A 22,473-nucleotide genomic window follows, 5' to 3' on the forward strand; every position below is an offset into this window, starting at 1 on the left:
TGATTTGAAAGCCAAAACCATCGGTGGACTGTGTCTTAATGTTAGAATTTACTGTTAGAGTAAAGCATCATGGGAAATTCTTGTGCCAGAAACAAAAGAAACATCATAATTTGATAGAAAACTGAAATTGTTTTGTTCCATAAAAGTCAAAAACTATCCGATACAAAAACAGTGAAGCATAAATACAAAAAAAGCAATCATCTAAAACTTGAGAGAACCACAGACCACAGTGACATTTCTGTATGTTTCCTTTTCCATTAAATGGACGTAAATCAGGTTATTAACTCAAACAAATGCAGAAACTCAGCTCTTTGGTGTCTAAGTCAGACTAAAACTGGACACTGGAAACTTTCTTCAGAACAAAATCCTTCAGCCTTTCTTCAGTGAAAGTCAACGGGATCATCAGAAATCCTTGTTCTTTACTGGGACATCTGGACGTATTTTATCTGTGCAATGTTCTCTGTTAATGCTCTGTTAAATCCAGATAAACTGTTTTTGTATTGGGCTAAACCATGGAGGTGATTATTTAATTTTAAGAATTTTGTGACAAACCATCATTAGTTAAGAAAATAATCAGCAGATCAATGATGAAAGGTTAACTGCAGCTCCTTAAAGATCTGAAGCAATCAGCAGCCTGCTTTAGTTTGCTAATGCTAACACACCAACGAAATGGCCACAGTTTAACTGGTTCCTTCTAGCTCTGTAAGATGTTTTTGTGCTTTTTTGCTTTGTTGTGAAGATAAGCCACACTGGCTGTCACTGTAAGCGAGCTTAAAACAAAGATGGCCACCACCACACAGTCATTCAGGGCAGTTGTTGTGTTTCTGTGTCTCGATCAGTCAAACCCACCCAAGATGTCAATTCTAAATTTGATCAGGAGCCATTTTTTTTTCATCTAAGTGCTTTTTTACTCCTTTTCACCAAAAGTCCTGACAGCATCTGACTGGACAGACAGGGACTTCCGGATCTATGGTGGAGGAAACCAGCAGGCTCTGGGTCAGTACCATGCTGTAGTGTTCTACAAGCTTCTTTACAATTGGGTACAAATGTTGCTTGATGGAGACAAAAAGGTTTCATGTCTCATTTAAACTAGAGCATTTCCCCAAAATGTTTTTATCTATTCAGGACTGTGTGGACCTGCAGTTCCTCTGATGGCCACTAGCTGCCAGAAAATTGTGAACAGGAAAAACCCACAACGTCCCTGTGAAAATGAAATTCCACTGCATATTATTTTCTGGATTTTAGTGGGGATTTTCAAACATAAAGATGGTGAGTAGAGCTGTAGCTACAGTAGACATTTATACTTTTATGGCAATAGGAACAATTTGCATTTTAACTGTGTGAAACGTTAACATTGTGGGTATTTCATAGTCATTTTATAAACTCCATTCCTAATTTTTTACTGTCTACAAAAACAGACAAATGAAGGATTCACTTGTTCTGCTAAAATCAGCTTTATTTTCAGCAGTTTGGGGCTTCGAGACAGCATTTAGACGTTTGTGTTGAAATTACATTTTACATCACAATATACCACTTCACAAGTCGTTCTCAACAGCGGAGTTTAGAGACGTTCTTTGTAAGGTCTTGGTGCTTCGCTTTTCCCCCCCATCATGGCGTCATTGTCACCGCTAATACTTTATATTCAGATAGTCAACATGAGAACATTTAGAGTGTGTTGGCGTGAGCCATAATGGACACTTACTTTTCTGGCAGCGAGTGGTAAACCCAGACTTTAGGATTTGAAACATTCAGAAACTTTGAGTCTGAACCCAGAGCGACTAAGGACAGATACACCCAGCTTTCCATGGGGACCACACCTGTGAGCTTTCACACCTGGAGTCCCCACCCTGAACAGGAAGCTCCAGTCCGTCCTCTCTTCAAACGCTAATCTGAGCTAATCTGGACTCTGAGTGCTGCTATAGTGCAAAACATAAAACGTTTGTAACGTTTCTTTAAAAAAAAAAAAACAACTGACATAATATCACAAATTCAGCCAAATAAAATAGTATTAACAACAACACAATAATATTATTAATATACTTATGGACAATAATAATTATAACATTAACATGGTAACCATGGTAACATAAAGAAGTGTTTGGTTCCAGCAGCCGGGCTAATTTTTTCTTTCAAGTATCTCTCCACACACACACACACACACACACACACACACACACACACACTGGAATGGACAAGGACACAAACACACACACACGTCACAAATGTATACTTCCAAAATAATAATAATAATAATAATACAAAAGAGTCGTCTTCGTTTTTCCTCTTATGTTTTGAAAAAGTAAACAAAGTAAAGTACAATAGGATTGTAATACGTGAGCAAGTTGCATAGTTTTGAGATCGTTGTGTTCGTAGTTTTTCAGGCACCTCGTCTCTCCAAGATCTGACTGGTCGAGTGGTGCTTGAACGTCTCAGCCACATAAATAATCACTCCCTCCGTTTGTAACAAAAATATATTAGATATTCGGTTTTTTTTCTTTTTTCTTTTCTTTTTTCTGAAAGTGCCATAAAGACTTTCTCTTGAGTTCTGCTGGACGAGTCCGGAGAGGAGTTTTATCCCAGAGAGTGACAGAGGTGAAGGGTGAAGCGCAGTAGGTCAAAGGGATGACTTCATTTCTCCGTCCATGTCCTCGCTCTGTCTCTCACTCTCTCCCTCTCTCTCTTTGCTGAGAGTCTCCAGTCCAGCTGGTCCTGGACTGATCTGGTTCAGGTTTATGAGCAGCCGCATTCCTCCACGATCATGTTCTGGATGTCCTTCTTGATGATCTTCTGCTCCTCGTTGTAGTAGAGCATGGACATAGCTCGTAGCCGAGTGGGCACGCAGCACGACCGCAGGTTCTGGAAAGGGCTGTAGCCCCTCATGCGGTAGTGGCTGATGACAGTAGAGTGAAAAGACAACGTGGACCCGGCGATGCTTGCCACGTGGGAGGGGCACTCGCCCTCGCAGTAGTTGGCATGGTAACCAGGTGGCGCAATTATCCAGTCGTTCCAGCCGATGTCTTTGAAGTTGACGTAGAACTGCCGTTTGCAGCACACGCGGACTTTCCCGTCACATTCCAGCCCACGCTTCCTGCGCCGCCTTGAGTCAATGCCATCCCCTTGGCGAACTACGGCCATGAGGAAGGGCCGGTGGGACTGTTCCCGTTGGTTTGAGCGCTGCGACGCGTCCGAGCTGCCAGAGACGAGGACGAGCGTGGCCCCGGCATCAGCGCAGAGCGGACAGGACACCCTGAGGCTCAGCGTCATGCTCTCACTGCTCTCCAGCAGCATCTGCACCGCAGCCGACACCGGAAACGTGTGCCAGCCACTGCGACGCGTGTCCACAGTCTTCTCCGCCAGGGGGATGTCGTCCTGCGGCGGAGACGTGTGTCCACTGGGAAGGTGGCGTTGCTGGAAGAGCCGGATGGTGACTTTGGCTCGGCTGCGGTTGGTTTTGGCCAAACGGAGAAAGAGCCAGACATTGGCCTGCTCCACCAGAGAGAGGTCTCCTCCTTCTTTAGAGAGGACGAAGTTCACCACACCTTGAGACTCCCCTGAAGCAGAGACAGAAACAGAGGCTCAGGACAATGTCTAATTCATCATTATATCAGTCAGTTTAGGTCAACGTTTCAATTCAAAACTTAGTGAGTAACCATGGCAACAATTCTGATGTTTCAGTTTCCTGGCAGGTGATTTCTCCTGTGTGTGTGCATTTGTGTGTGGATTATCTTGTGGATGTATGAGCCACATCTGAGCTACACACTCAGCACACACTTCGCATCACACACACACACACACACACACACACACACACACACACACACACACACACACACACACACACACACAGGCTGCTGATTGGACTCTTCCTGCTGACTCAGCAGCCGTGGTCGGAGGTTTTGGAGTCAGGCAGCGTTTAAACCAGCTAATGGTTCCCACCAGGAGCTGCGTTGTCATTACTGAAGCCCAGAATTTATAGCAGTGCCTCTGAAAAACTGAAGGAACCACTTAGAAACTGAAAACTTTTCTGATCTGTAGACTTCCCAGTGAATAGTGGTAAGGTTTGAAAAATGCATGTCTGCTGGAGATAAGCTGTGGCTGTTTAGAAAACTAAGTAAAAAGTTTGACGTTGAAAGGTAAACTTGAGGTTTCGATTAGTGGGCCCTGCATTACGCCTGCCAGGCAGCTAACACACTCAGAACCCTCTCCATCACTCTCTAGTAAGCTAGTTTCAGGAGTTTAAGACATTTGTTTATCTTTCATTTATATTTTTTTTCTAGCATTTAAGTACAAAAAGTGGATTTTCCATATGTCTGATGGATCTGATGCCACAACATAAATTCACTTTCACTGGGTCAAAACAAAAGCCAGAGTTGCGAAACCCTGACTGATCCCTGTACAGGCCATCAGCGGTCAGTGCTGACACGTGAATATTCAAACGCTCAGAGTGAGGCTGATTTATTCTGTAGACCAGACTGTGACAACCACATGCTCCACGGAAGTTCAAATTTTTCTACAACTGTCTATGGGTTTGTATTCTGCTGGGATTAACAACTTCCTTCTAATCTCAACTGCGCCCCGTGGACGTTGGTAGTCCGCCATCTTTGTCTGCAGCCAGGTTCCCTCATCTGGATCTGATCGGTCAATTAGCTCTTTCCTCTTTTTTGTCTTTGATTGGACAAGATGTTATTACGCTTCCTGGAAACCTGCAGGCCAGACAGCGAGCTAATCACTAGTTAAAGGACAGTCAATTACCATCCACCATTACATAACATTCACCTTTTCCTCTCTCTCTCTCTCTCTCGTCTCTCGCTCGTGGGCGTCCATACAGAAAACCACGTCACGATTTTGGAGTTTATGAATGTCAGCAGCAGTGATGCTCTGTTAAACGGTGCGAATGGGTGGCTTGTGTGTGTGTGGGCGGTAGCACTTTGGAGAGTCCATTAACGCCGTTTAACCGACAATTCGGAGGCGATTATCTCACTTACATCATCATCACTTCAGAAAGATTGAAAAATAAAAGCCCTGTTCATTCATTGTTTCTCAGAATAGTGTGTGTGAAGCTGATTCAGGCTGCTGCTGCTGGAGGACGAAGAACAAGTCTTTGTTTAAAACACACACACACACACACACACACACACACACACTGATCTCCTCAGCAGTGTAAGAGATCAATCTGTTCGTTTGACGCTGATCATGCTCCTAATTATAGACGACGTTTCTGGTAATAGATTATTTCTCATGTCCTTCTCTGGATGTGTGCTCCATCGTTTAAAGGGTGTCATCACCATCAACACAGCCTCACTACAGGGTAAATGTGGATTCATCCGATGCTGAAAAACCACTGCTTAGAAACCCTACATGCGTCAGGCTGCTTCAGTAGGATCCAGTGGGCTGCAGAGAGTTGAGCTGAGACTCTGCACAAGGAATTAGTTAACAGTAGGAAACAGAGAAAACTTTCATGCTAACATCAGATTTAAAGTGCAGTCACTCACTGAAGGTCAGATTTCAGCCTGCACATCAGTGTGTAAAGGAAAATGGACTTTCTCTCTGAAACCGGAGTTTGTTGGCAGAAAGTTGGAAGAACACTGTCTAAAATATTTTGTGCTGGGGGATTCTTGTCTTCCCTGGAACCAACAGACCGAGTGCTAGTACATTTTCCAGAGAAGTGAAGTGAGTCCAATGGCTGCAAAAATAGTGATGCTGCTGTGACGTTTAGTTTGTGTGTTAAAACATGTAAAAACCTGTGCAGAGCATGTGAGACGAGAAGTTTCTGTTTCCTGGAGTCAGTCCGACCTCTGCAAGTCTTCTCCTCACAGCTCATCCCTCTCTCCGGGTCTAATCCCCCTCCATTTACACAAGACTGATCTCTACACACTGATGTCACAACAACTCATAAAGCCTGATTCTGGCCCTCGTCTTCTGTGTGTGTGTGTGTTTCATGGGCACACACACACACACACACACACACACACATACAGTTTGTCATCCAGTGTCTATGTTTGGACAGGCCAGCGGTGAGGGAGGAGACGCTGTGCAGAGACACAGTGTTTCCTTGTTACTTTACATCAGTTTCCACAACTGATTAAAACCCACCAGTAACCCTGGTCAGGCTGTCACAAAGTGTTTAGATCATCAGATAACTAGCTTGGACATCAAACACCCTGTTTATGCTTCAGCTGTTCACACTGACAATCAGGAAGTGACATTTGAGCCCCATCACCCCCCACCTCCAGCATCAGTATTATGACTTTGATTTGATTTATCAGACGGCGTCCCTCTGAGCAGCTCAGCAAACCAAACAAGACGTCCTGCCAGCATGGGACACAAACACTGTTTGGTATGTTGTTAAAAGGACTGTTGGTTTATGATAAATCTTATTAAATCCTCTCTAATCCCCCTGCACACACACACACACACACACAAACACACACACACACTTGAGAAATGACTGTTTTGCCATCAGCAGCCTGACTCTTTCTGCAGCAGCACATGGACACCAGCAACTCAAAGTCTGGCCGATATTTCCTGAGAGCGTCAAAGCCGTCAGAAGGTGAAACGCTAATACAAATATTTTAGCAGCAGTGCAAAGACATAAGACAGCAAAATGATACTTCTCTGGATGCTGGACAAAATCCCACAGCTCAGACAACACTGATGAAAAACTATGAATATGTGAGAAGGAAGAAGAAGCAGAAAGTTCAGGCAACATGGAGCAGGAGGAAGAGATGAGAGTAAACATGAAAAGACAAAGTTTCTCTTCATAAACGTCTTTGATTTGCGCTGAAATAGACCTGAAGATCCCACAATGCACCTGGTCAAAATCAGTTCAACGGTGGATTCAGGTGATCGCCTTTAAAGATTTAAAGCGACCTGGAGTGAGGAGGAGGAGGAGGAGGAGCCATCTGAACAGGGACGTGGCTGTTGACTAGGTGGACACACCCTCTGCCCTCTGTTCTCTGTGTTTACTGAGACCACACATACACAAGTCCTCTGTTCTCCATTGTCTCTCCTAATCTCTCCTTCAACGGATGAGCCCCACCGTGTGTGTCCTTGAGCTGGTTGTGTGTGTGTTTGGTTTCTTCCTGACCTTATCTTCAGCAGCGTGAGTGGTGTGTCGCTGCACAGCGTGAAATGAGTCTTAGGGTTTGTGAGTGTGTGGATGCATCTGCATCTACTTATACCATGGTCAGTAAATACCTCAACTGCTATTTTCTGTCTAAAAACTTTTTCCTCCGGCCGATTCAATGCCTGCAGTGACCTGACGCCTGACTGTCACCTGACTTTAACTTTAATCATTAACGGGAAAACAACAGCAGGGAGTAATTCTTCCCTGCCTCCTTCGTGATTTATTCTTGTCCTGTGACCTACTGTAGAATCATAACTGAAACTGTGACACTTCATACCAACGGCTGTTTACAGGGTGGGAGGTTCGACCTCTGCTTCCTCCCATCCACATGCCAGAGTTCCCTGGAATTAGTTGAGAATCCTGCATGATGGCATTTATTAGTAATCACACAGTCAGAGTCAGATCGTAGCTCCATCAGCCCTTTGGCACGTGGGGCTGCTGCACCTACTTAAAACAAAATAGCAGGTGGAGGCAAACACCCAATGGCTAAGCATTAAACTGAACCTTTTATGTTTCACAGTGACCACAAGGTTTTCTTGTTCTGCAACCTGCTGCTGTCGAGTTTGTTTGACTTTGTCCTTTAGTTATGTGCTGCTGCAACAAATGTTCAAAGAGCCTGAGAAGAAAAGAGAGGACGACAAAGAGGAAGAAGAGCAAAGAAACTTCTGTTGGGATTCACAGTTTGCACAGCTGCTTCTCCACGTTTCCTCACATTCCCACACTCCAAAAGGGAAAAAAGATACTGTGTGTAGTGGGACAACGCGGGACAAATGGATCAGAAGGTGGGGTGAGGGAGGGAGAGGTTTACAGGAAGAAGGACGGATGTGTGGGTACAGTAGTTGTATCTGACAGATCAGCGTTATGGGACCGTTAATCTAGCACTCTATCTCCTCTGCGTCTGTCCAGTTTACATTAAAGGGATCTTTGATGGAAATGCTCCCTCTGTCTAGCAAAGTCCACACACCACGAGGAACTGTGGCAGCTTTAGACAGCCGTCCTGTGGGGAACATGAATGTCTGCTAAAGAACATTTGAGGACTTTTGTAAAGTTTGCCTTGTTGAAAGCTCTTGTTGTTAGTGGTTTTTTTAAAGACCATTAAATTGGTTTGGACTGGATAGTGTTAGCTGGATAGTGGGAGCTTTGTAGAAGCAGTCGGGACACATTTGGAATCATCCTCTGGAGAGAGTGAATATGCAGAGCAAACTTTGGGGAAAGTGTCAAAGTTTTATTCTCACTTTGTCCCAGAATTTCTCAGATGTGCTGACGTTGTCAGGTTGTCTCATGTCTTGTCCGTAATATATTCACATTTCACACTTTATTCATTTATTAGTTTCTTTGTGGATTGTTCCACTTCTACAAATAGCAGCTAATAATACAAAAGCATCAATTCCTCATGTTTCCCAGGTTAAAAACTACTGTTTTCAGAAATTCCTGAGCCTTTTAAATAGAAAACTGTATCTGTGGTGAGTTGTTGACTATCTCAGGATTGATTCCCAACAATGTTGAGGAATCGACTTTCATGTTCATCAGCTGAAGGTTATATAGTGTGGAGCACTACACCTGCTGGGTGTCGATTCCTGCTGTGACTAAAATGTTTCATGATTAGAGCTGGAATGATCCCCACACACGTTCTAATGCTGCTTCAAGAGGAATTTAAGGCGTATTTCTGGGTTTAATTTGATGCACTTTGCGGTAACACTTCATTTGAAAGGGTCTGAATTCTCTCATATTTCCTGTGGATTCGTAGAGTGAAACAACTATGGCATTTTCTATTTATAGGGCTGCGAGAGACGGCCAAACAAGCAAAAACGTGAGTCGTGTACTGGCCTTTTAGAGCTTTTCACATGTTTTCACTGCTCCCAGTTAACCTGCGAAAATCAATGAATGAAAAACTTGACTTGATTAAAAAAAAAAAATGGTTTAATAAACTCGACCAGTTGTCACGTGACGCATCTAAACTCCTCACGGGAATGTCTTTAGGTGATGATGCAAACCGTGAGAGCATTAATGGATTAAGGTCTAGGTTTGGCTGGGCGCAAGGAGCCCTCAGTGTGGACTGTCAGGCTGCGTGGGACAGAAATCTGCTCCAGATCCTGTGTCGACGACGCCCTGCTCGGCCTTATTGGCACCATATGTGAGTCAGCTCTAGATGTGAAACCAAATCTGTGTAACACTGTGAAAGAGCCGGTAAACAAAAGTGGAGAGGAAGCTTTAAAGCAGCCTCTCCGCCTGACGAGAGGAATGTCCTGAATGCCAAACTCGCTCATCGTCAGCTGGAGGAGAGTGAGAGTCTCCTCGCAACACAACGAGACACAAGTTTTAGTCTTTCAGTCAGGCTTTTAGATTTGGGAGGATCAAAGTGGAGAGACAGACATGGAAAGAGGAGCATGTCACGTTCACATGGTTTACACCCTCGGTGGAAAAGCCACAGCAAACACAGCTCAGAGCATTTCTCCCTGATGATCTACTGCTTTTCTCCATCCATCCAAAGAAAATTAAACACCAACCACTCCAATAATTGTTTTAATCGATTTTCCAAGTACAAAGCCCAGAATCTTTTCAAATCCAAGCATCTGCTTGAGTCGTCAAATATGATAAATGATTATTTGTCACTGGCCAACGACAAAATACATTTTACTACTTTTGGCACTATAAAAAAAAATATGAACAATGGAGAGAGTCATTTGTCACATGTAGTCTGACAGGGATGCAACCAGCAAGGGACGGACAGAGACAACCTGAGCACTGAGTCAATAAGAAGACAATTAAAAACCACAGCACACACACATTCTCCTCTGGTGCTTCATACTGAGGTGAAGACTTTTTTCTTTGTCATTTGTTGACGCAGACATTTAAAGGACTGGAGAACTGAAGGGTTGTCCTCAGTGACACATTCTTGCGTCTGATGTCCCAGTCCCACGGCTACAAGCAGTCTGGGAGTTGGTGACTTGTGCCCTTTAATATCTTTAGCAGTAGCTAATGGACTTTATGGACTGGGTATTTTCTGTGGTATTTTTATTGCTGCTACGAGGCAACTTTCCCTTGGACTTGGAGGGACAATAAAGTCAAAAGGAATGAAGTGAAAGTGGAGGAAAACAAGCAAACCACTGGAGTTTGTGTCAGTTGTTAATTTGTGCCGTCACGTGCTTTGGAATAAAAGTGGACTGTAAAATGGTTCCAGTAGTGAAACTGCCCCCGAACACAGCTTCATACATGAAGACGGGCGAGTGTGGGAAACGGTCTTCGGCTGCTCTTCCCTGCACTGTTTGTCTCCTGCAGTCATCTGTCATGTTCTCATCACTTGCTTTTGTGTTTTCATTATTCTAACAAAGTGATGCCACGGCCTGATTCTCATTTCCAGACCTCGTCCACAGAACCAGATCTCTCTCTCGGGACACTAAAGTCTTGAGCTAAATTGAAGTTGCCAGTGCCAGCTCGTGGTTCTGTGTGTCTGTCTGTGTTCCCAGGCCAGTTTATTTATAATGAGAGAGCAGACAACCGTCCAATCTGACAGTCAAATGTCCCCGTCCCTAAGTAGCAAAACACCAAAGAGACTTGGGACCAAAGTTCTGCTCGGGCTTCACAGACAAGTCAAAGACAGCTAGTTCCTGCACGAACCTCTGTGTGTTCGTCCACACAATGGGACAAAGACGTCCAACCTGTGACAATTGTGGTCTGACAATTTGCCAATTTCTTTATGAACAAACACAACATGTCTTACTATTGGTGGGTCTGTAGTTCTTTTTATTCTTGTTCTTTTATTTTGGGTTTTTGTGGCGGAGGTGGGGTAATGATAATCTGGTATTTCTATTGCAATTCCCATAATGCTTTGGGGGATCGTAAACCTGCATGCAGCTTGCTGCTGTGCTCTTTGCTCATGAAGTCAAAGTGAAAGCATTAAAAAGCTTCAGAATCTCTCTGAATTGCTTGTGTTGCTGTGAACCCTCAGTGGGTCACAGTGACACTGAGGAAAACTTCACCATCCTACGTCTCCGTGTTCAGATTTGACTGAGTCGTGACTTTGAGAAGAAAGTGCGAGTATTGATGCATCGCCTGGAGCAGCTTCGTGTGACCACACCTGTGGGACACTAGAATTAAAAGAAAAGTTTGAGACGTGTGGGAGAAGCTGAGTGGAGGCACATGAAACCAGCTAAACCCACTTCATCTTTCATATCTTTATCTCTGCAGGAAAAGTCTGTTAATGTAACAACTTCCTGTTAATGTAGCAGCACCTAACAATTAGCCACACACACACACTGGGAGCTTCCCAGTATAACCAGTTTGATACTGGGCCTGGATGGAGAAGCTTGCGTTTTAATGAGGAAGCAGTAGAAAAACGTGACCACGATGTCCCTGTGTGATTTGAGGGAGTCATTCAGGGACAGACACAGAGCTTCAGATGTTTCACTTCTCTCTGTTGCTTTCCCACAGATTCTCCCCCCACCCCCTCCTCCCTCCTTCTGCGTTTGAACTCGCCTGTATTTAGGGAGGCCACCGTTCGCTGCCTCCCTGTGCTCCCTGATTTGCCCCCAGAGGGATGACACAGCAGGTCCCCGACAGAAAGAGTGGAAACTCTGTGTCACTCTGACCATTTTTCATCGTACTGCAGACGACGGCACGATTCATTTTAACTTCACGCCCTTCATCATATACAGACACAGTGAAATCGAGTGTGATCTGCTTAAATCAACAGCATGAAACTTAACCCAGCCCTCCCCCACCTCGCTGCTCTGCTACACTCTTCTACTTTTCCCTTTGCTCCATTAGGTTGTAAACAGCACTTCAGATATTAGTCATGAGCATATTGCAATAAAAAGTTATGTACTGCAGCTTTAATGCAGTAATTGTGTAGGCTGAACCCGTGGATGGATTATTAGAAAATGGGCAGCTGGGCACAGCTGAGACAGAGGAAAAGCCCTCCACCCTTTTGGATTTGCTTGTACTGAGTCTATTTGTGGTTCACGTTTGTTTTGGGACATTTTTGCCTCTGTTTTGGTTGTTTTTTTGCCACTTTTGCAAATTTTTTGTTCATTGTTCACCATTTCAGAGTTGTTTTGTGTCCTTTAACTGAGCTTTTCCAAACAAGAAACATTTCAGAGGCTCTGGCCAATGGGCCCCTGACCTGTCAGGCCCCTGTTCCTGGCTTCAGTATTGCATTATATTTAACAGTTTATTAACATTAAATCAGTATCTGATTCCACATGTGTGTGTTAGAAACAGAAGGATTCTCTCCTAATGTTAGCAGTTATTATCCATAACAGTACATTTATTTTGAAAGTCTGTCACTGACGTCCCTACTGTGTCTGTAGCTCTGAGTTCCACACAAACAGGGCAGTGCATATGTTTCAGCGCAGAATTAATCCACATTTAGTGCTGTGGTGAGCGTTTGTGGCAGCAGGAGAGAGATTGTGAGGCAGAGAAAGATTAAAGTAGAGTTTGTGTTCATGGTTGTGAGCACAGCGAAGCTTTAGGACAATGTAGAAATAAGATTTATCATTGTTTGAATAAACAACTTCTTTGCGCTGTGGATCTATAGCATCTTGGATTCTCCTCAGTGTGTGTGTGTGTGTGTGTGTGTGTGTGTGTGTGAATGCATGGCGGGTCTGGACACAATCTGTAGTTGTTTACTATCGAGTGATTCATCTCCCCAGACACAGAGCATCTTCTGCGGCCGGTCACACATCAAAGCAGAGCCAAACGATGTGGTGGGACAACGACGACTGAAACGAGCCGCCGGGGATTCAAACCAGCAGCGTTACGACTGCACGGACACCACTGTAAACACCCTCCACACAAACACACACACAGACACACACACACACAGTGTACAAGAAGGGAAAAGATGGAGGAAAAAAGCAGCAGAAAATGTGAGTTAATGCCAAGAAAAAGATGAGAAAAAAAAGATCAAAAGAGCCAGAAGAGAAAAAATTTGCTAATTGTGGTTTATTTTCATATCAAATGGACCGTTTTGTCTTTATCAGCTGCTGTTTCCTCCCAGTTATTGAAAGTCAGTGAAGCGGGCTCCCTCATCACAGGGTTGCTAGTTTGAATCCCCAGACAGCCCCGACCACCAGAATAGATCCAACAATGACCGGTTTTATTCTGTCTACCAGAGCAGGGAAGGGGAGCCGGAGGTTAGAGAGCACAGCAGAGAGATGAAAGTGGATTGTGGAATGTCGCTAATGATGTGTTCAATTAAGTTCAATTAGCCTAATTGTCTTCTGTGTGTGTGTGTGTGTGGAGGGGGGATAAACAGGGACAGAGGGGAGGAATTTAAACGGAACGGGCCGGTGGATGGACGGAAGCAGCGGACAGATAGATATTGTGTTGGAGCTGCTAAACAGAGGTTGACACTCCCATCTCCGCCAAGAATCCTGTCATCCCTCCACTTCTATACTCGCCATCTCCGTCGCCCAAAATAATTACCGAGGTCCCTAAATGCATCACTTATTCCTAACAAAGCGCAGGACAGGCTGGGTGCAAAGTATTCTCACACACTGGAGTTATTATGATTTTTGTGACGTTATGGAGCCACAGGTCAGTGTGCATGGATGGGCACAACAGCTAAACAGGTTTCTGTGAAGCTCAACTGCTGTTTTAACCCTCACACATCAAAACCGGAGTCACGCAGAAACAGACGAAGAAGTTTAACCCTTTTCTAAAATGACCCCTTCCATTAACAGACCCAGTCATCGGACATAAACCACGGGTTGACACATTTTCAAGTCTGTCTTAAAACAACAGCCAGGTACCCAGGTGAGGACTGGACCTGGTCTGACGGCTATGATCAGTCCTCCGGGTCACAAAGTTCCCTAAAGGGTTTTCACTGGAAGAAACAGAGGCCACATCATCAGTCTTTGTTCTGCGAAGCTTCAGCAGTCAGAATTAGTTACATCAGGTGGAATCTCACAAAGTTAAAAGTTTTTTTAGTGTCAAGTTCTCTGTGTTTCCATTTCGAGCTGCAGTGAATGAATAGCAACAAAATGAGGGACTTTAATACTAAAAACGTTGCAACTTTAGAGGTTACACACTTAGTCTGAGTAAGTTATAAGGTTGACACCTCAGATAAATACATTTTTGCACAGACTGTGTCCCCCATCACTTACAAAGTTAGTGTCTTTTGGACAGGGTAAACAGGAGGACTGATTAAAGCCAGGAAAACCAGTTTCAGTGTCCATGTGGACATCTGACTGTTGTTTGAAGACAGACAAGAAAACATTTTAAACTCTTTAAGCCCTTTAAGTTCTCACATGGTGCCAAAGCAGAGAATAAGTTGTGCTGCTGCTGGACTTCAGCCAGAGCTCAGATTGGACATAATTGGACATCCAACTGAAGACACGTGTGGAGATGTAATTGGCTATTTCGGACACAGAGGGGAACTCTATAAATGAATTCTGTGTTTTCCTTTAAATAAAGCTGCTCCTCTCAGCCCGTCTGCACACATCCACTTCATAAAAATCTTTTCCATCTGCTGTTCCAGACTCTCGCCTACAGAAGCTCAAACAACATACAATCCAGAGGAAGAGGGCGACGTCACAGTCCCGCCCACACTGCCTGACTGACAGGTGAGAGCCCTCAGAAAGAGTTTTTTTACAGCCTTGCTGTATTCATCTGCAGGGCTTCAAATGACTGAGGCTACAGTTGGTTTTACATGTGACGTGCAACACTAATGTCAACCACAGAGGAAAGATTAATCCACTATATCAATCAAATGTCTCATTGTTTCTGTTGCAAAAATAATGGATGTCTGCAAAAGAACACCGGGAATTTAGAGCAGTGGAAACACTCGACCACTGATGGTGAAAGAGCTTTGGACGCATCAACAGGAAAAGTGTCACCACAGGACTGTCCCTTAAATTACAAGACATGAAGTGGCTGCTTGTGTCAAGTTGGTGCAGATTTTTATAGAAGAGAAACCAGAAAACCAATCAGTCCAACATAGACCAGCAGGGATGGAGAGCGTGTGACCCTGCAGTGACCTGGTTTTAAAGGTGTTCAGAGCGCGAGCGTGACAAGAGGCCGAGTCGGACGCGTTGGGGGGTTAAAGGCTGCTGTTAACACTGTGCGTCAGGCTGCCAAAGTGTCGCTGAGCAAAGCACCACACTTTCCTGTAGATCATGATATGAGCCGAGTTTTACCCCCCCCACCCCCTTCTGTGCTGCTCTGACTCGCTCTGTGTTGCTACCGTCTGTTAGTGAAGTGCTGCCGGGCTGTTACTGCTCTGAGAAAACACACACACACACACACACACACACACAGAGGCGGCGACACACGAATCCCCTCTGACTGTAAGTACATAATGAGGCATTCTTTGAAAACAGCAGGAGGTCATTACAGAGGTTAGTGTGTGTGTGCGTATGTGTGTGTGTGTGTGTGTTTCTGTCACTCAGTGAGTACAAAGGCGGAATTAAGCAAACACACACAGACACACACACACACACACACACACACATACATACACACAACTCACTGTTCCACCCTCTCTGATGCCACTAACACATTACAATGCAGATTTACACGTTTACTGACAAACTGCAGCTGTTTGGTCACACACACACACACACACACACACACACAGGTTTTGCCTCCACACTCTGATACTGAACAGCACGATGATGCTCACACACAGACACACACTCTCAGCGTGGACTCACCAGCCTCAGCGAAGGTGATAATCTCTGTTGTCTCCTGTGCGTCGCCGCTTTCTCCCGCATGAGCTGCCGCCGCAGTTGCTGCTCCTCCCCTTCCTCCTCCTGCTCCTCCTCCTCCCCGGCCTCCCCGCCCTCGCACCTCCTCCTCCCCCTCGATCTGCACGCTGCCGTCCTCAGCCACTCGCCCCACGTGGAGCTTGCGCAGGGCGTTGAGGAGCGCGGCCCGTGGCACCGGTCGGGTGATGTTGGGCCGTTCCTGGAGGTGCAGCATGTTGAGGATGTGCCTCTTCACCGCCTCCACCACATCCTGCTGAGCCGTCTCCTCCTCGTGCCCCAGCATGTCGTCCTCTGCTGTGCCCCCTTCATTCCTCCGCATCCTGGCGAGGGCGCAGGAGGGGCAGGTGGAGCTGGAGGCAACGTCCGGCAGCAGCTGGTGGTGAGGGTGGACGGTCAGCGAGCGAGGAGGAGGCTTGGACGCGGTGCCTGAGGTGGACCCGCAGCTCTGGACTAGGACCAGGATGGTCCAGCTGAGCAGGGGTAGGAAAGACATGATGACAGGAGTCCCCTGATTGGCTGCTGGCCTAGACTGGGAGATGCTGACCAAACGGAGTCGAAAAAGCTGAAGAAAAGTCGAGATGTGACTCAAAGTGTTCCCTACAGTCTAAAAACGGAGTCCTGGGTGAAGACAGAAAAGTGTTCGTCTGCTTTCTCTCTGTCTTTCTGTATTTGTCTTCCTTCTCTCTTCACAGAAGTTTGCGAGCTGCAAAGTTCAGCTCAGCTCACAGTCCACCTGTGAAAACGGAGGGAAAAAAAGCTGTAAAGAAACAAGAGAGAGGAGGACAAAAAAGGAAAAAAAACAACGCCGAGAGAGAAAATGAGTAATCCTTATCTTTTTTGTCAGGGACAGATGGCTGGAAAATGTGGAGGCGTCACAAGAAAGAAAAAGAAAAAAGAACAAAACCAGGAGAAGAAGAAGAAGAAACAACTCTCAGATGTGATGAATGGGTAATGAAAAAGCAGAGAAGGAAAAACTGTGGCGTGCAGGAGGATCCTGGTTCCCGGGGTGAAGCGGCTGCAGAGTGTGTGTTCACAGAGTGTGTCAGAGGCAGTTTGACTAAGTTATCCCAGGCGAAGGGAGTTCCTCTCTCTCTTTACCTCTTTTCCTCTCTCTCTGTCAGTTGAATGTGTTCCCTCGCTCACCAGTTGAATGGTTTTACCGGAGTGGGCTGGACTCTCGCTCTCTTCTCTCTCGTCTTTCTTTCCCTCCCTCTGCTTCTCTCTTCTCTCTCTCGCCCTGGCAGCCTCCTACCATAATTATACCTCCCTCCCTTCCTCCATCCCTCTCTCTCTCTCTCTCCTCCGCTCCAGTCTCCTCCCCTCTCTGTGACTCATGCACTTCCAACTTTACCTTCTCCCTGCCTCCTCCCTCCCTCTCTTTTCTCTCTCTTTTTCTTTATTCCTCCCCTCCCTCCTCTGGGCTCCTAATGGGGTGAAGCTGGGATTCCTCTTTCCCTCCCGCCCTTCCTCGTGTCTTACGTACCATGGGGGAAATTCTTGGATGACTTGGATTTCACCTGTGACTCTCCTGTCCATCTGTCTGACTGGATCAGTCACTCGGTCTGTCTGACAGTCTGGATCTGTTTAGTCTGCTCATTGTTCAGCCTGGTCCATGACTGTGTCGTCTCGCAGGGTGATTCCTCGAGCTCCCCACAATCTTCATTCTCTGTCCTTACCCGACTCTCTCTAAGGAAGGATTGACACCCTTTGTCTGTTCAAGAAAGGTGGACCACCAGTACCCTTTTGCCACTGAGTCCGTTTGAAGCCTAGTTTAGAGCCAGAACCTAATTTTAGAGCAGGAGAGCCACGCAAACTCTTTGCTGGTCTTGATCCAAGAACCATTTATATCAGAAACTGGGTACAGGTTTATTGTCACCAACAAGACCAACAGAAGCTCTTTGGCCACCATATTTAAAAATGCCAATGTGCAAATGTGCGAATGAAGCTTGACTTTTGTGGATTTGAAGGGGCAGTGGTTGGTGGAGAAGAGGCTGTAGTTCACCATTGTTGTGTGGTGCTTGGTGCTGCTTGAAAAGTGGGGGCGTGAGCAGATCACAATGACACAATGACGTGGCACTCTGGTGGCTCTTTAGTTTGGAGGAAATCCAACTGGTTCTTAAAAAGTTCTCACTAGAACCAGCCCAGAACTAGCAGCAGTTTCGCGTTGGTGGAAAAACCAAAGCCTGGGTCTTTCCACAAAGACATGGTTTTGTCCATATCAGTAAAACTCAGCAGCTTTCTACAATCCTGATGATGTGACAGACTGAGCTGGCTGCAAGCCCACAACTCAGTCTTGGAGGTATTTGTCGCTGCTTGACTTGTAATCAGGTATAATCAGGTACTTGTAATACAGTTATTAGCTCTGCTGGGATAAAAATGTCACTTGTAATGTTCATTAAAGAGCTGTAGCTAATTAAGCCGATGGTTTGTTGGTGGAGAAATTCAGGTTTGACTTTGCAAACAGCATCCGTCTCCTCGTTATGACAGTGCGTCAAACATTTCTTTCAGTGTTTTACCACATGAAAATGCAGAGGTAATAAACTCTTTTTCAGAGCTTTCCACCGTATCTAAACACCCTGATTACATAACCCATCTGACAACAGGTGGTCCTCATTCCTTTTCTTCCATTATGTCCATTTACTTCACCTGCAAATGTGCAGAACATGTGTTTGAGAAACATGAAATTTGTCATCTCACACTCACAACTGCTTCTTACTTCATTTCCAATCAGCCCACTTTTTCCTTCGTGATACACACAGGCGGGGTCTGTCATTGTGGTTGGTCTTACTGAGAATTAACCCTCAGGACAAAGTAAGAACTTCCACCAGCAGCATTGCTACACATGCTTCATTCTTAAGGGTGTACATAAGGGATTAAGTCACCAGAGAAGGGATTAGGTTAATAAGTTTGGCCTCCTGGATTCTGTAAAGATTCCTGAGGAGTTTCTACAATGTTCCTAACTGAACGGTGGCAAAGTTCCCATTAGTAATGGGGTCCCAAAGGAATCATAAATCAGTCCTCCAAAGCTTTAAGGGGTTTTACATGAATTCTTTGGGTGGTACAGAGTGCTCCAAAAAACCCAGTAAAGTTCTCTAGGGTCCCTAAAGGGCTTGTTGCTAAATTTATAAAGTATTGGATTTAAATGGGCTCTAGAGGTGGTGGCCAGAGCAACATGAAACACAGAACCACATTAAAGGGATTTAAGGTCCTAAAAATTTGAGTTCTACAATGCTTGTGTGTCCCACTTGGGATTTTAGGGGTTTTAATGATTTTTAAGAAAATGGTAATGGTTTCTTACTGAAGTAGGTTATGGGGGTGTCTCAGGGGTTGCTACAGTACATGGTTCTACTTAGAAAAGAAACCAAGAAGAGTCTAAGTGGTTTATATCTACTATTTTAAGGGAGTTCCAAGAACTTTCTAATGGGTTTCTAATACCCAGAGGCAGTTCTCTTACCTGGAGGATCGTCTGTGGTTTTACATCGTTCTGTATATTCCAGTTTACTTAGAACTAATGAGGTTTCTGTGTGTTAATTTAGATCATGTAATTAGTTCTAAGAAATGTTTCTAGTGGTTCTACACACTGTAATCAAATGGTTTAATTGGAGTATGATGCTGTCTGTAAGGCTTCGGGATATTAAGGGGCTCTAATGTGGTCTTGAGGGGTTTTAAGGACCCTGTGAAGCTGTAATATCACTGCTAGATCCAGTTTAGATGCTGGTTTAGTTTGCAAGTCATCCTCCCTCCTCCCTCCTTCCAATTATGTCATGCTGTCTCTCACCCCCTTTCCTCCCACCATGTGGTTCGTTGATCTGAGTGTAGAGGAAGCAGAGAAGACGTAGCGTTACACACTGAAGCTTCCTGCTTTAATCAGACGTCTGGGATTCACCCTCTGCTGTTGTGACATCATCACTGTGGGGGAAGTGTGTGTGTGTGTTTGTTTGTGTGACTCGTCAGTTGTCTGCTCATCTCCAGGCTTTATTAATCTCTCCAGCTCATGTCTGTGTGAGGTCACCATTACCTGAGTTGCCTTATAAAGGCGTTGCAGCGTGTCCTATGGAAATGAACGTGTCTGCACCGGTGCTTTCTTTAAATAACTCACAACTGGTGAGTCATGAAGCTGTCGTAACGCCGGCAGCAGCACTGATGCACTTTGTGTTTTTAAGTCGCCTCCGGGGCCAAAAAAATGCCTCCACAACACTTTCAACAGCTGGAAAGGTGCAATAAGGAGTTTGGTTCAAACCTGCCAGTCCCTCATTATGTCATCGTGTTTTCTAAAGCAGTAAATGGACCAGCAACCATGGACACACCTGAGTGAGTGTCTGTGTGATGAAGAACAGGCCGCATTCTTAATCCCTGAACTTAAGAAATGTGTCTCAAATGATGCACCAGCAAAAATGTTGTAGAAAATGTCGAGAGGATGCAGCCGTAAAAACCTGTCGTGGAATATTTGACTCAGTGGAAACATCACAAACATGACACACATGCTTTTTGTCTTAAATTTTAAGCTACTTAATGGGAAACTTCCATGTCAGGGGTGAAGAGATCAAACCTGGAGAACATTTGCGCAACTCTTATAAAATCCAAATCCAAACAACCATCAGGAGAAGTATTATTTCAGTGCTTTGTGAGATAATTCATTTATATGGCACTGTCAGAAAACTTGATTTGTTTTTCTACCTTAAGCAACATTTAAGGGGAAAATCTGACTGTGCAGGTTAAACTGAAGGGGCGAGACATCTAGATGGGGAAATCAAACACACCTCAACTTGCCCTAAAATGTGTGTGTTTGTGTCCTGACCCCGATCCCCGTTTGAACCTGTATTAAAGCAGCTGTCCCTCTGTCTGTTCAGGCTGAGCTTATGAAATCAGAAAGTTCCTGTGAGTTTTTTAATACCTGTGTTGTGGGTTTGGAGCACAGGTGAGCAGGTGTACAGAGGAGATAAACAGCTAAACAGAAGCCCACGAAGGCTGCAGTGTTTGAATGCAGATTGAACTGCTCCACCTAGTGGACATCAGTTGTCAACGCCCCATCTACCCCCACATCTGTGTTTCTCCTGACTCTATCATATTTTCACAATGCTTCTTTTCTCTTTAGTTTCCTTTGTCCCTCCTTCCATGTACCATTTCTCCTCCACATGCTCTTTCTTTATTTATTTCACCTTCTGGATCTTTTTTCTCTCTGAATCTTGCCTGTTTTCTTTATTGCTATGGACATTTCTTCTTCTTGTCTTTCTCCCTGGGAGTTGACTGATGTCTTCCTCCTCTGCTGACTGCAGACTAATGTGCTGCATCAGGACACATACATACATCCTCCAGCTGTGTGTGTGATGCATCGCTCTGACCTCTCACAGTGGTAGAAGTGAAAGACAGATACCGCTGTTTCTCTCTCATGATGGACTGAGGAGGACTTCCCTGTAACCTGAGGAGGCTTGTCCTCTTATTCTGCAGGCAATGACGGCAAAACGTCATCTGAAAAATGGAGATTGGAGATGGTTGAAGAGAGGAAGTGGAAAAGCAAAGACGAGGGAAAAAGAGAGGGAAGAGACTTGAAGAAAGGAAGAAGACTTGGGAAACACTTCCCAGGTTCCTGCCGGTGCCTAAATGTGGGCTCAGTGGGGAACACGGGGAACACAAAGGCTCTGAATGTTGGGACAAACTAGTAAACATTAACCCAAAGGTGATGAATTATTGTCCTGGTTGTCCTCTGCCTTGTAGGAGCCTCACCTGCTCCTCCACCTTCTCAGTTAACCTCCAGTGCTTAGACCAGTCCGTTCCCTTCAGTCCTCACCTGACAGTCTGGTCCACAAAGCTGATCAGGTCCAACCTTTGTATTTGCTCCAAGACATCGAAAAAGATAGTGTTAAGTCGTTGAGGTTTAGCAGATCTTTACAATGACCATCGTCTTAGTCCACCACCAAACATCAAGTCTAGCTGAGACTGCAGGTATCTGATCATAAATGACTTACATTTAGTAGTTTAGCAGACAGTTTACTCAAAGCAACTCAACCCTCCACTGCCTGTGTGTTCCATTACTGCCTGTACCTGTTTTGTCTTTTACAGACACCTCCTTACAGATTAAACACTTGTTGCTTGATGACTTGTGCCCTGAGTCCAGATCCTGGTTAGAAACAGGAAATAAACTGCAGTCTGCTGTTTCAAAGTCTTGCTTCGTTATTCACTCCAACCTCCTCATTACACATACTGGGGATTAGCATCTACTGCTACTAGTAGGTGCAGTTTATCAATTCTGAGACTTAATTATAAGCATGATTTAATAAGGGGAAGACAGCTTCAGCAGGGCCCTGCTCAGCATTTATTTAGTTTTCATTGGTTTATATCGATTTCACATTGACTTGTTCCACGTACTTTCACCTTTTCCTTATTTGAGATTTTATTAGTTTGGGTGGTCGAGAACAGCGGGCAGCTACACATTTTACTCTACCATCGTAAGATGTTGAACAGTTTGGATAGACTTCACTGAATACACAGGCCCCACAGTTCGGCCTCAATGCAACAAACTCCATGTATATAAATAAATAATGGAGTGCACGTAAATATACAGTATTCAGTCTGTGTCACTGCTTTTTCATTCATTTGTAGCTCGAACTGTGTGTGGGTTTGTTCATTTTAAATGACAAC

At 44.9% G+C, this 22,473-nt stretch overlaps 1 protein-coding gene across 2 annotated transcripts; it reads right to left on the reverse strand.

Moving 5' to 3' along the window:
- Positions 1-33: 33 nt before the first annotated feature.
- inhbaa (inhibin subunit beta Aa) lies at positions 34-17,546 on the reverse strand. Of its 2 annotated transcripts, XM_067485600.1 has the most exons (3): positions 16,933-17,546; positions 15,781-16,567; positions 34-3,551 (listed from the first exon to the last, which is right to left on the reverse strand). In XM_067485600.1, the coding sequence occupies exons 2-3, from the start codon at positions 16,325-16,327 to the stop codon at positions 2,731-2,733; spliced, it is 1,368 nt and encodes a 455-aa protein (XP_067341701.1). In that variant the 5' UTR covers positions 16,328-16,567; positions 16,933-17,546; the 3' UTR covers positions 34-2,730. The 2 variants fall into 2 exon arrangements, with proteins under 2 accessions (XP_067341701.1, XP_067341700.1); XM_067485599.1 differs by having other exon boundaries at positions 15,781-17,546.
- Positions 17,547-22,473: the final 4,927 nt, after the last annotated feature.

Source organism: Channa argus, chromosome 19, assembly GCF_033026475.1.
Source record: "Channa argus isolate prfri chromosome 19, Channa argus male v1.0, whole genome shotgun sequence".
NCBI classification, from domain to species: domain Eukaryota; kingdom Metazoa; phylum Chordata; class Actinopteri; order Anabantiformes; family Channidae; genus Channa; species Channa argus.